Source organism: Talpa occidentalis, unplaced genomic scaffold (assembly GCF_014898055.3).
Source record: "Talpa occidentalis isolate TD23 unplaced genomic scaffold, MPIMG_talOcc4v2.1 talOcc4.2, whole genome shotgun sequence".
In the NCBI taxonomy this organism is placed as follows: domain Eukaryota; kingdom Metazoa; phylum Chordata; class Mammalia; order Eulipotyphla; family Talpidae; genus Talpa; species Talpa occidentalis.
Genome location: NW_023602073.1, coordinates 116,551,512 through 116,568,775, shown reverse-complemented (window position 1 = coordinate 116,568,775; position 17,264 = coordinate 116,551,512). Strand labels below are relative to the sequence as shown.

Below are 17,264 nucleotides of genomic sequence, written 5' to 3'. Positions count from 1 at the left end.
TGGTATTGGAAATAAATTTTTCAATTTTTTTTCTCATTTTGACAGTGGATGATATCTAGACTTATGTAATCATTCTGTCCATCTGGATTTTTTATTGTTTTCAATGTATCTGTTTGCTTTAAATGTTTTATCTCTTCCTTTTGGCTGAATAAATATTTGGCTCATTTTATTTAAACTTTTTCCATTTTTCACTTTTTGATGAGGGTAAAAAGTGGCACCTGCACAAAGGTAGGTTGTCCAGACTGACCATTTTACTAGCCGTTATCAGAATTTCAAGATGCAGAACTTTAAAACAGACACAAAATTCACTCATATTTTAGACTCTCCTAATCATGTCTTTGTCACAAAAATCAGTGTTTCCCAAATTTTTGGATTTCATATATAGGCCAGCAAAATTTCAAAAGGCAATTTCTCATGAGCCCCCAAAGCATCTACAGACAGTTTTAGAAACAGTGGTCCTATCTTTTGCCAGGATACAGAAGAATCTGTTGAGTTAATCATCATCTAAAATAAATTGTGCCCAAAAGAACATACTCTAGCTATTTTATGAGAATTTGATAAAAATCAAGAACTTATTTTTTAGTGATTATCATCAGAATATTAATCTTAATTTATTTAATTTACTTAAGTAAATTTAATTTAATAAATAAATTTAATTTATTTAAATTTATAATCCACAGAAGTTAAATTAATAGCACATTCATTAGAGTCTTGAAATAATTCAATATGCATTTAGTATGTTTCGGATACTATACTAAACACTATGACAATAAGTTTTGCAAAATTACTAGTAAAATAGGGAGAAATTATAAATTCCTGTTTATCCAATATATGTTTAATTCTTCATTTATTTTTATATTTCATCAATTGTTCACATTTCTATAAAGAAAAAAATTTTGACAAGATGTAAATTTTTAAAGTAGTCAACAGTCATTTGAAATGATGATTGTAGCAATGACATACTAATATAGAGAAATGTTCAAGGTAAAAATTAATAGCAGAAAGAAAAATTGTGTTTGTGTTACAAATCTGTTTTCATATAATTTGTATAAAACATAAATCTCTAAATAAAGACAAAAAATAACTTAAAATGTCTCGAGTGACATGAGGAAATGTTAGATCTTGGAAGAAGAATCTGTTAATAAATTTTTTAAAAGTTACATTAGACAAAAGAATAAGATGTATACCTCAAAAAAATCAAAAGTTCAATTAGATAATTGTTTTGTTGACAATCACTGGTACTGGAAAGCTGATTGTACTAGCTGCCAAAGCACAAATTTTGGAGCCAGATAAAACTGGATTTAAATGACAATACTTTTATTTTGTAGAATCTGTATGGCCTTGGGCAAGTTAATAACCTTTGAACTGCACTTTATTCATCCATAAGACACAAATTTATAAAATTTGTAAAACTCAATCTTGTTTTGTCATTGTAGAGAATACAGCATGTATGTGTGCATGTAGTGCTCAATAAATAATTTTTAATTGAAGTGCTGATTTTTGGAGATATTGAATGATTAACTTCGATGATTAAGGATAGTGAGGTTGAAAGCAAATTCATTTCTCCATTTATAACTATACATTATCTCATTTAACACAACAAAATTATGAGATAGCTATCATAAGCTTACTTTACACTAATGAAAAGCTGAACAATTCTTCCAGTGTCAGCTCTACACAGAAGCTCCTAAACACTAGGTAGTGCTAGCATTTGACATACTTTTGAAAGTACATCAAAAAGTGTTTTCTTTATATATATCTTTCAAGATAACAATCTAAAACTATTTCTTGGAAATAAACAATAACAGGAAAATTACCTAAATAAGAACAATTACATCAACACATTATCATTACAAGATACACAAATTTACATCTTCCAATATCTTTTAACACATTTAGCTTACATGTGGAGAATTTCATTTTCCCCATAATATCAAAATACCACACGTGTAATAGGCATGTTATAAAAAGCAAATGGCATACAGTGGGATAGGAAAAAATTCTAGTTGTTAATGCATTTCTCTTGGGCACATCTGTTGTTAGATATCAAATTGCCCAAAGTGACCACATATTGTTATATAAACCTAAACACTGGAGCCTCACTGTGTCACAATGGGCAGGGTTAATGATTCAACCCTAATCCTAAAGGCTCCTTCCAGGATTAATTGACTTTCCCTGCAGCCTGCCTGCCTGCCCACTTATAGATTCTGTGAAGAGGATTTCTCTCCATTACTTTGCCTGTCTTTCTACTATCTATTTACTTCAAACATTATCTAATCTTTCTTTCACCTATACAATTCACTAGGACTCAAATTCAGCAGAAAGTTTAACTGAGTCAACTTTGAAAAAAAACTGACTTGATAAGGAAAGGGACAACTTTGTCTTTTTTAATCTCACATTTTATTTCTCCTCAGACTACAGTATTAACATTAATAGGAATCATTCATATACTATTGATATGATACTATGATTGATAATATACTATGTTGCCAACCACAGAAAGGATATGAATGAGACAAAATTTCTATTCTCAAAGTACGTTGGTTGAGGGGAAAGAAAAGTTAATTTTGCATTAGGGTAGGTACCCACAAACTGCTATGAGGGTACAAGGAAAGAGCCTAAAGCAAAATCAAGAGACCAAGGAAAGAGTCATAAGATATTTATGAGACATTCTTTTAAATGGATAAGATTTCAACAGACATGTAAGGAAAGGAAAAGAACATCCTCCATAGAGGAAAACAGCATAAGCAAAAGAATGACCGCTGATGATGACATAAAGGTTGCTAGGCAATAATTTGGTAAGTTCATAGGCTACATGCTGAAGAGTGAGAAGCTGATGATAAGATAAGAAAATAGGTTGGGTTTACTTTTTAATGTATCCTGAAAGGTGGGGTATGAAAAGTTGGTCCCTAACAGTAGAAATTATAAGCTGCTGAACATGAAGGAGATATGATTGAATTTGAAGGTATTAGTCATCAATATTTTTTTTTAAGATTTATTTATTTGTTTATACAAGCACTGGGTACAGTCAGAAGCACGGGAGGGTGAGAGAATTCACCAGAGCCAGAGCGGGTAACAGAACAGGCAGACTGACTGAAATACACTGCTAAGGGGAGCAGCGGGCATGGCAGGAGAGGTCTGTGCACCATGTGGGACTCTTGTCGGCGGCTGGGGATCTCGAACTGGCGCTTAAGAGGCTGCAGGCAGCTTCGCAGCCCAGCACTCAACCGCTGCACCATGGGGGGAGGCCCATTAGTCATCAATATTAATATAAACTTTAGAGGCTAATTGGAAAAATTGTATTGAATGGACTGGAAAGTCAGAGTGAAGTCAGGGTATAAAAATAAGAATGGAGAGAGACAGACTCAAGAGATTTCAAAAATAGGACCTGATTTTTGGTAAGTGCCAAAAACTGAACTTGCTAATGGGGTATCCATAGCGACTAGTTACACATGGGTACTGAGCTCTTGAAATGTGACTAGTCTGAGTTGAGATGTACTATAAGTGCAAAATAGACATTGGATTTCAAAAATTTCATAGGCAGTAAGGGATGTGAAATACCCCATAATTTTTATTTTGATTACATGGTAAATAATATTTGGATATGTAGGATTAATTAAAAATATTAAAATAAATTTGTTTCTTTTTTACTTTTTTCATGTGGCTACTGAAAAAAATGAATTAAATATCTATTGTGTTAAATTTCATTGAATAATGCTAGACTATATGTTAGGACAGAAACAGATACTAGACAGATAAGAAAGCTCATGTTATAAGAGAGAAGAGGACCTAGGTTGGGCTATCACATAGAAGACAAAGTTGCATATATTTATTTTAAGAGGACACTATCAGCAGATTCAAATGGTAGACAGGTGCCAAGACAAGTGAATGACAGTAAAAATGAGTTATTGAGTTTTTGCCTAGGTAAAGAATGGACAGGGTGGAGACATGATCACTGGTGAGGCAAGTAAGCAGATGGCTACTCTTTCAAGAAACAGCAAAGAGAAGGAAAGCAACAGAGCAACCTTGAAAGGTATGCAGGTTTGAGGTGATTTCAGCATAAAAGATATCTGGAAATAGAGACAAACTACAGGGGAGGAGAAGAGAGTAGGATCAAAACAAGGGTGGGAAGAGCATTAGGGACCATGGTGATAGTTCATGGGTGAATGGGTGGTGGGAATTTTATGGGGACTATAACCAAGATGAAAATGCATGCATTGTACAAAAATGAAAGATGATGTTAAAAAATATTAGAAAATTAATTAATTAAAATTTAAAAAATATATCTGGAAAAGTAAAGAAAAGGCAGAAAACAGAGGAAATAATGGGTTACTCATAATCTATGACTGGGGTTTCTCTAGTTATTGCTGCAAGAGAAATTAAAAGCTGAAGTTATTAAGAAAAAGAGTAAGTGGGGCCTCCCTGGTGGTGCAAGGGGTTAAGATGCAACCTATGAAGCTCTCCACAGCCTCTGTAGCACGAGTTCCCGGCCAGCCAGGGAACAACCCACATGGCGCAGCAGACCTCTCCTATCTCGCCCGCTGCTCCCCTCGGCAGTGTGTTCATCAGTCTGCCTGTTCTGTTCCCTGCTCTGTCTCTGGTGAATCCTCTCATCCTCCCACACATCTGGCCTGTACCCCAGTTCTTGTATAAATAAATAAATCTTTTAAAAAAATGTAGGTGATGGCTTATTTTATGTTTATATTTATATTAGGAGGTAACAAAAGAAGTCATTTATGCATTTTATTTGTCTTGAAGGGGAAAAAAGGGATTATTGAGAAATTGTTATGTAGAGAAGAAAAGAAGTCAGAGGAAGAACCTGAACCATGCTTCATCCCTGGCTTTGGTCTGCTCTTTGGGAATATTTTAGATTTTTTTTGGTCACATTTCCTCTCATGACACTGGTAGCTTTAGTAGTGGTTCTAGGATTATGAAAATGATTCATTCAAATTATTGCAAAAGAAAAAATAGTATGTTATGATTTTTCTATGTAAATTTTGTTTTTAAAACATAATTCCAAAATCCAAAGTCTGCTTCATCAAGAAGAGAATACCAGGTTCTATTCACTGATAAATACTGATTTCAACCCATGTGAAGCCTCAGGTACAAGGTACCACATGTATAGACCTAATAGGTGCTCTCAATGTGTCTTACTTTGAATGACCTCTTGTTCCAAGCCGCCTTGTTGTTAAGAGAGGAAATTTCTGGCGAATTGTCTGAAAAAAAAAAAGACAATTATTTTAGTTTTTAAAAAGAGTGTGGGTCTAGTGCAAGTCACTTGCAACTAATTAATTCTAGGAAGTAAAATGTTGAACTTTGAGTAAATATTTAGTCTGGAAAAAATAATACCATTCACATATTGCTAAGCAATAATACAACATCAGGAGAGGCAAGAAGGAACTTCTTTTTTAAAGATTTATTTATTTATACAAGCACTGGGTACAGTCAGAAGCACGAGAGGGTGAGAGAATTCACCAGAGCCAGAGCGGGGATCAGAACAGGCAGACCGATGAAATACACTGCTGAGGGGAGAAGCGGGCATGGCAGGAGAGGTCTGCGTGCCATGCGGGACCCTCCCCTGCATCTGGGGATTGAAACGGTGCTGCAGAGGCTGTGGGCAGCTTCGCAGCCCAGCACTCAACCGCTGCACCACAGGGGAGGCCCAGGAAGGAATATTTTTTGATGAGGTTGTCTACTACCTTTATCTCAATTTCCAAAGAAGATCATACTAATACCTGTTTTTGCTTGATGTTACTACCAAAGCAGTTCTTGCTTTATTTATATACTTAGTGGGAAGATTTAGATTTCTTTATAATAAACCAGAGATTTACCACAATTAAATATCTGGCCCAGTCTCACCTGGGAAACATGAATCTCCCTTTGTATTACTGGATCTCAACAGCAGTTTTTAGAAAGTGTTTTCTTTTCTATGCACTTTTCTCTAATTAGCAAAAATTAGTGTATGATTAAAGAACAAAAAAAAGTCTTCTATATAAAACAGGAATTTTAACTAGAATTATAACAGATCCATTCATGATCTCTGAAGGGCTCTATCAGGTAAGTTTTTGTGTATGTCGATTTCTCAGGAATTGTTTCAATAGTTTTACTTTTTTTTTTAAATCAAATTCTCAAAGTGTTTCATGACTCCCCAATAGCTAAGGATTTCTGACATAAGGTGGACTCAGAACAGTAATACTAAATGGACCTTAGAAGTTGTCTTATCCAATCTCCTCATTTTATAGAATGAGTGAACTGAGAATTGAGGTTAATTGACCTTCAGAAAGTCTCACAACAAATTAGTCACAATCTAGGCAAGAACCTAAATCACTGAATCACCACACATACCACACTGTCTCCTATAAACAGATAGTTTTTCAATTAGTTAATAGATTATTTTTAAAATCTGGAAAGTTGGGGCATAGTATGCATTATTTTCTGGATGATGAGTCCCTCTACAGGTTAGAATTTGGATTTCAGTTTATCAGTTATGGGATGCAGTATTGGAGACCCATGTTTCCCATAGTTTTCCTAAGGCATCCTGGGTTCTTAAAAATAGAGCATGACAAAAATCTCAAAAACAAGACTTGCCCAAGACATTGACACTGCTTCATCATTCTCACAATGAGAGCAACATATTTAAGTCTACTAACATCAGTTCTATACATTCCCATCCTAACCATACAGGTTGGGTAAAAAGGAATGTTTTCAAATCAGAGAAATTTAACCAACTCCAACAAAAATTCCTTAGATTTGGGGGTGTACACATTTTCAGCATGAAATGGAGAATCAGAACTACTGATGTAATGGAATAAAACCCTGTTAAAAACTCATATACTTGGGCTAGCTAAATGATAAACACAACCCCCAACTGCATCATCGAGATACTTGTCACCACCACTTTGTTTTTCTTCATAACATAGGACATAACACACTCTTCAGTGTGTTATTTCCCTCTTTGAAGGGAAATATCATGACTCAAATGGAGCTTCCTAATGGGTCATATTATATCTCCCAATGGCCAGGGTTCTAGCAGTCAAAATCAAAGCAAAATAAATTTCTAAATATTCTGTAAGAACACTTGCTCAGATTAATTTGTTTCCATATGCCTATCTTACAAGGCTCTAGTTGTAAATAGTGTAACCAGTATGTCATTTACCTTTCCAAAGGTGGCTGCACAAGCTGGCTCCAATTTCTCTTTCCTGCAGAAATCTAAGTAGTGTGCATAAAGGATGCACCTTGGTAAGCAAACTCCTTCACATACAATGTAATTCTCTTCAAGCCTAAGTAAGAAAAAAAAAGGGTAAAATCTTTCATTTCTCCTTTCCTTTTCTCTTTTATTTTTTTCATGATGAATTGCTCATTTTGAAAACCTGATTACATACAAATGAGTTCATGAGTAAACTTCCTTTATTTGGGATATTATTAAAAATTGGATCATGTGGATTAATGTTGGTGCAGTTTAAGTATCATGGCTAATGTAAAAATCACTCCTGCCTGGTCCACATCCCAAGTAATAGGTGTTACTTCTATGTAAATATTCACTGTTCATCATGGTCTGTTCTGTGATATAAAAAAAAATGGTGAAATTGAAGATGATGGTTTTTTAAAGGAACATTCTCAACACTAAAATGTTGTTGAGTTTTAGGTTGACAATTGCCAACAATCTTATTTTATTTCACAAACTATTACAGTTCTGAGCCCTTGATAGTTATGGAAATATGGAGATGCATTTATTTGCAAAAATCACATAAACAAAGCATACTTCATTTGAGTCTGAAATGATACACTGAAGTGATACCCTACAACATTTTGCTGTGGTGAGTACTATAATTACCACAAATGTTGTATACTCCAAATTAAATGTAATTCTCTATAGTTGACTCTATATATGCCAAAACTCCAACTGCATATTATAAATATCATTATATAAGCTTGAAAATTTAGAGATAATTCTATTTAGTTTGGATGCTGCATTGCATCCAAATGCAACATATATATGCAATAATACATATTTCAGTATTACAACTACTTGAACAGTAATCTAGAAATCAAAACATGTAGATGTTATTTCCAGTTTCCTAACAATTAAGTAAGTTATTTTTGGCTGAAATTTACTTATACCCACTTTACATAAGTAAAATTATATTATTATAATAAATTTATAATAATTATACAGGGAAATACAGAGTAGGCATTTAGATTAAAATTGGGTGAAACCCTTCATGATCTTCAATTCAGCATATTCCCAAGATGAATGAAATAAAAGCTAAAGAAGGAGTTTCCTGAGCCAATAAAAGGAAAAGCACTAGATGCCCGTTTTCCTATGAAGAAAAAAAAAAGGACCAAAATCTAGTAATTGTTACATAACTAAAACCAGACGCCTAGTTGACAATGAAAACTGGAGTTATTCAACAAGATTTTTCACTTTGATTTCCAGTTCCCATTTCTTATATGCCCCCAAATCATCATAACCTTAAAGAAAAATTATCAAACATAAAACCAGGTTTTTAAAAATTTAACAGTCATTTTAAAGGTGAGAGTATGGAAAATTCAAATAAAAATGATAGTGTTTCATAGTTTCAAAAATATTAAAACCACTTATAAGAAACATTCAGTTTTTTAAAGATTATACTTCAATGGCATGCATATAATGCCCACTACTCATTTGCTACTTTGATACTCTTGTAGGCATTATCTTTGTCTTGTAGGCATTTTAATTCTGAGCATGGCATTTTTCACTTCTTTAATTGTAATCCTTGCATATTAATAAAACAAAAACTTCAGTTTATTTCCAATTCACTCAATTTGAACTGAAAAAAAAATGGAAGGCATCATTCAAAGGAACTCCATAATATATTTGAAATCAAAACTCTTTTGTTCCAATTATCCTACCTAAAGAAAATAGTTGTACTCTAAATATTTCATATAATTAGTTAAATTATTTCCTGCTCTAGTGTATTCTTAATCAGCAAACATGACACCAACTTTAATAGCTCAACAACAACTTAAGAATCAAATCTGGTTTCTATTCCAAATATTTGAAAGTGCTCAAGTATATAAAAACAAAAATTTAGCATATGCAAATTGTAATTCAATGATTAAATAAATATTAAATTTACTAGTTTTTAGGAACTATTTTTATTGCATTTTTCTAAGGTTCATATTATACTTTACATTTACATTTTATATTTATATTGCACAGATTATTTACTAATCTATAAATGAAAAGACCTTTTCATTTCTTTATTTATAATTAGGAATTTGGAAGGAATTTTATACACTAATTTCTTTGCACTATGTAGAGAGTTTAATGTTTTGTCTTTTACTTAAGATTTCATTTCCTTTTTAGAGCAATATTACAAATTGTTGTCTCTATATAGAAAGTCTACTGATAATCTCTTGTGTTTAAAAGATTTTCCACAAAATCCAATTTGTGATTTTTCACTATAATAAATCACATATGGCAGGTGCTATAAAAATAGTTGAACATTTATTTAAGTTAATAGTGATATCTTGACTAATTTTTCTACGTATTCTAGTTCAAATACAGTTTATCTTTTAACTAATACATTATTTTTAATGTGTAATGTGCACACTTACGGGTAATGGTAATGTAAAGATCCTCCCTTTAAGGTGTTTTTAGGAATCGTGTTTTATAAACACAAAAACTACCAAATAACAAATATTTAAAAAAACAAATTGATTGCACATTAAGCAAATTTCATTAAAAACATAATTGTTTACATTTGAAGAAATTATAGTTTTAGTCAATAATGAGCAAAACATTGTGATTTTTATGGTAATGCAGGCAATTTCCCATCAGTACCAAAATATACCTCTAACACAGATACACAGAGGGAAAAAAAATTGAGTTTCTAACTGACCCTTTAAACTTCCCCACAAAAGTTTGATGGAGAAGCAAACTGAAAAAAGCAGTTTTTGAAGACACTGACTTTTATAACTCAACAGGTGTTTAAGAGGAGCCGAGTGGGCAAGTCTTACCACTGCAACGTGAGCTGAGTCTGCTTCTTTTTATCCTTCATAATCTGCGTGATGGTTTTCTTCTGCGAGAGGTGCGAATCAGCTGCTTTGGCTTTACTGTCGTGACTGTCTGCATCATCTTCTTCAGAGGAAAAGCTACCATTGCTTAAACGCATTTCTGATTGCAAGTTGAAAAGAGGATAAAAAAAAATCAGGATATAAAACCAACTAAGTAATCTCGAAATGTACCTTTTTGGATACAAATGGGGTACACATATAAAAAGGGCGATGGCGGAGTGGGGGAACAGAAATGGGGGAGAGTTATGAAAAAAAATCGCTTAGCGTTAACAATCTAGTTGACAAACATTTTCTTGAACGTGAACAGCGTATACCCCATCTCTCTGTGTGAGAAGTGATGCTTATTTTTATCACTGGTTGCCCTCCTTAGAACATTCGCGCTACAAATTACATCCTGAGAGGGGCAGAGCACTCACCAGATTTAACTCCCACCCGCAGCTCCGGATCTTCACTTCTCTCCGCGCTGCCCAGCGCGCCCCCAGGCTGAGTTTCAGGCACCAGGTAGGCCCGCTCCTCGGGGTAGACGAGCAAGCCCCTGCCCAGGAGCTGTACACAGCACTCCTCCTGGACTTCGGGGGAAACTTGGGACGAAGGCTGAGCCTGCAGGAAAGCGTCTTCTAGCTCCGGAACCTTGGACATCCTGCTGGCCGACGGAGACCAGGGCACCCGCCGCTCGGCGGGCTCCCAGCTGAGCCCCGAGCCCGGGGCGGGGCGAGGAGGGGCGGGGCGGGGGGCCCTGGGGCGGAGGCTGCAGGTTCCGATGCCCCGCGGCGTCGCGGAGACTGCAGCCGGCGCACAGGTACAGCTCTAGCGGCGCCAGGTAAGGAGGGGGGGGGAATGCGGAGCAGGACCCTTTTCCACCTGTCAGTCTGCCGGGCTGATGCTCACCTGTCTTGCCCGTCTCCTCCGGAGCGACAGAGCGCCGGTCCCCACACCTCTTTCCTCCCTCACAGCTTGCGGTGGACCCGTGGACACATTTCATACAGCAACTCCCAGAAAGATCTGAGCGGGCTCCGCTCTGATTTCCTTCGGAAGAGCAGCTACAACTGCCTCCGTCCCTACAACCTGGAGACGCGAATGACGCTTGCGGCCGAACAGCCTTGATTCTGCTCACCTGGGCCAGGGAAGGGAGGCCCCCAGAGCATTCTTTGCTCAGTCTTTGTACGCAGGGCTGATTTATTATTTCTGGAGTAGTCCTACGGGGTGCTGAGGGCTGTACTTAGTGACCTGTGGACAGACGCCATCGTATCACACACTTGTCCAGAGTGCCCGGCTCCTGGGCTCACCAGCACCCAGGATGCCGGATCTCACGCCGTTTTGTATCGGGGCTGCTCTGTAACAGGGGCACTAACTGGCCCAGAACTAGAAAAAAAGTTATGCGTTCTCTGCGATTTAGTGTTTGGTGACTTAAACGCGTGCGGCAGGCCTGACGATCCCTCATCTCTTATACTGGGAAAGAGCCGTGTACAATTGTTAAAATGAAAAATAAAATCACAATTTACAAAATAGCGAGAGAGTCCTCTGCATTGAAAATCATAGCCTGTGCTCTCTTCAAAAAGAAGTTAGGAGAGACTTGGAGTCAGCGTTGCCTAGCTGCAGACTGACACACAATCTCTCCTTCCATGTTCTTTTAACAAATAAGCCATGTGATTACTGCTATGCCTAACGCTCTGGGGGGTGGAAGGGGAGAGGGAAGAGGAGGGGATTTGGATACTGTTAGCCTTATTTGGAACATTGTTAAGAGAAATCACCCCTTAACTTGAATTTAGAATTAGACTACATAGCATGGAAATTTAACATAGAACAATGACAACAAAAATGGCCCCCTATGTGGTAGGAAGGTAATGAAAGGGTGAATTATGGGGAACTGTAATACAGTCTAAGAGCATTACCTTGCCTAAACAGCCAGGATTAATGGTGTGTTTGAACCTTATCCACTCTTTAGTACCATTATGGAAAAGCCATCACCTCTCAAGTTTCTCTTTACCTGGTACCTCCAGAAGTTGGGTCCAATTAGGACCACCCATCCATCCAAGCAATCAAAGATAGGCTACCACCTCCCACAACCTTGTCTATCAATCCTCTCTTCCCAGTTTTCAAAAGCCTCAGAGCTTTCTCAGTCCTTAGGGCTTTGCTCTTCAATACTAAAATTTAGAATATTCCTCCTTTACAGAGACACCCTCAGACTCATAGTGATTAACTATGAATATGCTCATAATTACATACACACACAAAACTCAACCTACTTATATCACAAATTCAGAAGAAAAGCATTCAGGAAAATAGTGGGATTTCTTTTTGAATTTTTAAAAATACTAAACACTTGCTATCCAGTTTGATTGTGTGTGTGTGTGTGTGTGTGTGTGTGTGTGTGTGTAAGTCATACAGACACTAAGTAAATATCTGGCAATTATCCAGCTTACATGATCAATGAAAATACAAAGATCATTTAATGTTCTTTTTGCCTTTATTTTAGATAAACTATCTTCTTAACAAAATATCTAAGTTCTTTGTGCTTCTGGTCAGAAATCAAAATTAAATGGATCTGTAACAAAGAAATTAAATGAATAATCAAAAACTTACAACATAAAAAAGCCCAGAGGCTTCACTGGTGAATATTCAAACAATTACTATTTGAGGAATTAATGGCAATACTTCTCAAATGAATAAAGCAGTGCTCAAAAAGAGTGGGGATGGCAGAAATTGTCATTATGCTAAATTGTCCTTTGTGGTTATAATTAATTTGAGCATATACACCCAAAGTTTTAAAGACAAAATAGTTATGAGTCATAAGAATCCAGGCAGGGGGCCTCCCCGGTGGCGCAGTGGTTGAGCGCTGGGTTGCGAAGCTGCCCGCGGCCTCTGCGGCGCCGGTTCGATCCCCGGCTGCTCCCCGGCCATCGGAGGAGGGTCCCACATGGTGCGCAGACCTCTCCTGCCACCCGCTGCTCCCCTCAGCAGTGTACTTCCGTCCTTCTGCCTGCTCTGCTCCCCACTCTGGCTCTGGTGAATTCTCTCACCCTCCCGCGCTTCTGACTGTACCCAGTGCATGTATAAACAAAACAAACAAACAAATATAATAAATAAATAAATAAATAAATAACATGCCTCTATTAAAAAAAAAAAAACTATAAAAAAAAAAAATAAAAAAAGAATCCAGGCAGGAAAATAATAACAAAAAGAAATTTTCAAAAACAGTGATTAACATTTTTTTAAATATTCTCTTCAAGAAATCACTATGGTTATTGAACACACAATTGCTAGACAATTTTATGAATAATCACTACATCTTTGATCACCATTGTTCCAAAGTTAAAGCTGTGTCTTACACCTCAGACAGGGACTTAATTTTGAATGACAATCTAGAGGTAGTAACTCAAGCTTGAGGCACAAGTGTCTCCATTGAGAGAAAGCTGCTGAATCTAGTTCCGGGTTTTAAATATTCATTAAATTTTTCCTAGGGCTATGATGTTAGACTTTCTTGCCTTGTAACTCTTCAAAATAGAAACCCTAATGAATCACCCATCTATGTTAATTTGTGTTTATATTTACTTGATACATTGTTCAGTAAACTAAAAAGCAGGATAGAAAATATATAGATACTTATTACATCACTCTTTTTATTTATACAAAAATCATTTCAAAATAAAAGTTTAAAAACATTAAAGTTTTATCTTTGGCTAAGTTGACCTAAAGTTGTTTGTAAATGGAAGGTATTTAAATATTATAGTTCTAGGGGAATATGTATGCACATAAAAATGTTAAAAGCTTGAAAACTGTTTTTATTATGTTACTGTTACAAATAGAGTGCATGTAAATATTTTAATATTCATTTCCTTAATTAAAATAAAATCACTGTTTATTGAAAATTACTTTGTTCAACCTTAACACTCAGCATCTCCACTAAACTTTATCCTTCACATATAAGTAACCACTTAACTCTCCATTTTCAATAAAAGATAATCTAATGGACTTTTTGCGATTAATATAAAATTAATTGTATGTTCACAACAGTGAAAACAATAGATTAGGTTAATCCATGTACAAAAGTAAATAATGGACTGCTTTATTTGTTATCTGAGAAATGTTTCTTATATAGTGTGGTAAAAAGTGTACATAGTAAATAACAAAAATATTACTTACAAATCAAAATAAATATTAAATATGTATATTAAACCATCGATAGTATTTGGTAGCTGCCTACTAAATAATTGGTATAAAAAATGAATGGAAGAAGCATATCTAACAGACTCCAGTATGATAAGTACTGTTATGGTAGCATGCACAAAGTGCTCCAGGAGCACTGAGGTGAGTGTGACCAGCTCAGGCAAGGCAGCCTTGTCCAAGGAGGGCAGACCAACAGCTCCACAGATAATATAACTTTCTTGTTGCATTCACAGGGGGAAGGCAGGCTAGACTTACAGAAGTGCACATCTGGTTGGAGGACCACCTAATTGGAGGATAAGGAGAACCTACTTGGAGCATCATGAGACCTGAATAATCATGAGTTGAGGTCAGATCCTAAGGGATCTAGTTCAAGCTAAGAAATGTATAATTTATTTTAACTTATGGTAATGAATCATTGAGGTGGATAGGAAGTCTAAAGAATGAGTGGGTTGCAGGAGAGGAAAGTTAGGAAGACCACATGATAAAACATGGGATTCAGCTAGGGCATGGACAGTATATAGAAAAGAAAGAGTGACTCGGGGAAAGACTGGGAAGCATACATGGTGATTGTGATCAATTTTTGCAATATTGTTTCCTAATAATTCCTACATTCTCCATGCATGCCTTTGGATATCCCTTATATGTGGACTCTGAACTTGAGGACGCAAGCAGAGTCTTGCAAAGCATTTATGCACTGGGGCATCTCTTCTCTTTTGCTGATGCTGGAAACCTTAAGACCACTGACTGCTATGAAGCCAAGAGAACAAGGCAAGCTTGCTGGAAACATGACAAACCAGCTGACAGCCAGAATTAACCAATAAGTACAACCAACTGTAAATAAAGGCACTCTAAAACAACTGGTCTCCAGGTGCCTTGCCACTTGAGTACAGATTCATGAATGAGTCTTGGTGAAGCCCAGTCCAACTGAGTTCCAAGTAGATTGCTGACTCAATGAAATGTGCACAAATAAATGATTGTGATTTCCATTCACTGAAATTTGGGATTGTTTGTTACAGCAAAAACTAACTGATACACTAATGGATTGGTGATAGCTTTACATATCACAAGAAGTTGGCTGAACTTGTAGAGACATCAGAGTGGCTGTAGCTAGTGGAAAAGCAGTTTGGAGAGTGAGTGTGGAGCAATATTTTATTTTATTTTTTTGATGGGGCATTTGTTTATCTGAGATGGGGAGGGATAGAAGTTAAAAGTGAAGGATATTTTGAATAATAAAACTTACCTCCAAGGATTCATACAAAGATCAAATACAATATACATTAAAATACTAAATAAAAAATGTTACTTTATAAATTTATGTGTAGATAAGTAGATTATACATATTTTATTCTCTATTTGACTTTTTTTAAAAGATTTATTTATTTGTTTATACAAGCACTGGGTACAGTCAGAAGCACGGGAGGGTGAGAGAATTCACCAGAGCCAGAGCGAGGAGCAGAACAGGCAGACTGACGAAACACACTGCTGAGGGGAGCAGTGGGCGCGGCAAGAGAGGTCTGCACACCGTGAGGAACCCTCGCCGGAACCAGCGCAGCCTCGCAGCCCAGCGCTCAACCGCTGCGTCACCAGGGGAGGTCCTCTGTTTGACTTTTTAAGAAATTTCACAGAGATATACCCACACATTCCACTTGGCGGAGAAACAATGTGCGGTACCCCAGGATACTCTAAAACAGCTACTTAAATTTCCTGACTATCACCTCTGTAAGATTCGTAGGCATCTCTCTTCTACTGCACCTCCAGAGAATTCTGTAGTTGCTTTTATAAAAAGAAATGTTCATAATGAGATACAGTCTATGGGTATTAAAAAAAGATAAGGTATTCCAAGTGTGAACACTGACTCAAATAAATTCGGCAAAACAAACTTTTTCTTTTTCAACCCTTTAGTTACAGTATAATATTTTCCACATATTTTCTTAGTGGCTACTAGGTAATAACTGATGCTATAAGATAAGCTGTTTTATTAAAGATTTAATTTCCAAAGATAATGTGTAGTCTACAAAGTGAAAATAAATTGCTTCATGTTAAACCAGTGTTCATTTGTGAGAAATGGGGAAAAGCAGGAAGGAGAAAGGTTTTCAGTTCTAATATTCCATCATAACTAGGCAAATAATTGAAATGAAAAGAATTTTATTGTAACTATGGATTTTTAGTTGTTTCCTCTACTGTCATAGACAATATAGAAAGAATTAGAGCATCTAAAATTTAAGAAAGTATACATGCTTTATTATAACTTTGTCCTGAATTTTCTGTAATCAATAGCTGACTCCAAAACTGTATTTCTTCTCAGTGTGCTTCTGTATATCATAGCTCAGTTGTGAATTATTCTCAAAATATTTCCTTTATCTAGAACCCCTACTCCATGTATATTGAAATATAGCTTTATTTTTCCCCAATTTCCAATGTTTTGTATCTTATAAAATCACATGTGAATATGTTGATTATAATCATTTGTTGCATATAAAATTTGACTAATAACCATTAATAATTTTGATGAAATATATTGCTTTTTAACTGTATTATTAAAATCAATAACTCTTTTCAGAACTCATGTAATCTAAAGCTAAAACAATTAGTTTTGATTAAATCACTAGTTTTTTAACTTGTCACTTAGTGAAATGAATAACTGTACCGATGAGCTCCAGCCTGTGTTATAAGAGTGTGTATGCAGTGAATTTATTCCTCGTCCCTCATTCAATTGGAAAGCTTTTGAGTCCAATATATCATCTTTACTGAACAATTTATCAATTGGAGAAGCTGAGTAAATGCTACTCTTTCCATATCCTATTGATTTGGGGTGCCAGTAGAGCATAAATAACAATAGAATAATGTAATAAGTAAACAATTGATCAAAAGGGAAGGTGTTTGGTTCTATCTGATGCTACAATTAAAATGGTACTTCTTGAAGTTGGACCATCTGCATCAGAATTAACCCCAAGTCCATGTGAAATTATGTAGTTTCCTTCCTCAAAATTAGAGAATTATTAGATGAAATGGATTGTATCAATATAGTGTCATATTTT

At 35.8% G+C, this 17,264-nt stretch overlaps 1 protein-coding gene and 1 long non-coding RNA gene across 4 annotated transcripts in view; one reads left to right on the top strand and one right to left on the bottom strand.

The window, feature by feature from the left end:
- RFX6 (regulatory factor X6) overlaps positions 1–10,755 on the bottom strand; it is a 48,610-nt gene extending 37,855 nt beyond the window's left edge. Inside the window, exons 1-4 of the mRNA XM_037520296.1 lie at positions 10,476–10,755; positions 10,003–10,159; positions 7,157–7,280; positions 5,155–5,216 (exon numbers count right to left, since the gene is read on the bottom strand). Of these exons, the coding sequence (XP_037376193.1) occupies positions 5,155–5,216; positions 7,157–7,280; positions 10,003–10,159; positions 10,476–10,698 (566 nt within the window). The 5' untranslated portion in view covers positions 10,699–10,755. The remainder of the gene's footprint in view (positions 1–5,154; positions 5,217–7,156; positions 7,281–10,002; positions 10,160–10,475) is intronic.
- On the top strand, positions 2,813–11,545 carry LOC119252822 (uncharacterized). 3 transcript variants are annotated; one of them, XR_008553323.1, is made up of 7 exons: positions 2,813–2,965; positions 3,925–4,033; positions 7,167–7,239; positions 7,692–7,817; positions 9,970–10,073; positions 10,498–10,560; positions 11,013–11,545. It is a non-coding gene; the product is annotated as an uncharacterized LOC119252822 (long non-coding RNA). The 3 variants fall into 3 exon arrangements; XR_008553324.1 differs by lacking the exon at positions 7,692–7,817; XR_005126922.1 differs by lacking the exons at positions 10,498–10,560; positions 11,013–11,545 and adding an exon at positions 10,430–10,489.
- Positions 11,546–17,264: the final 5,719 nt, after the last annotated feature.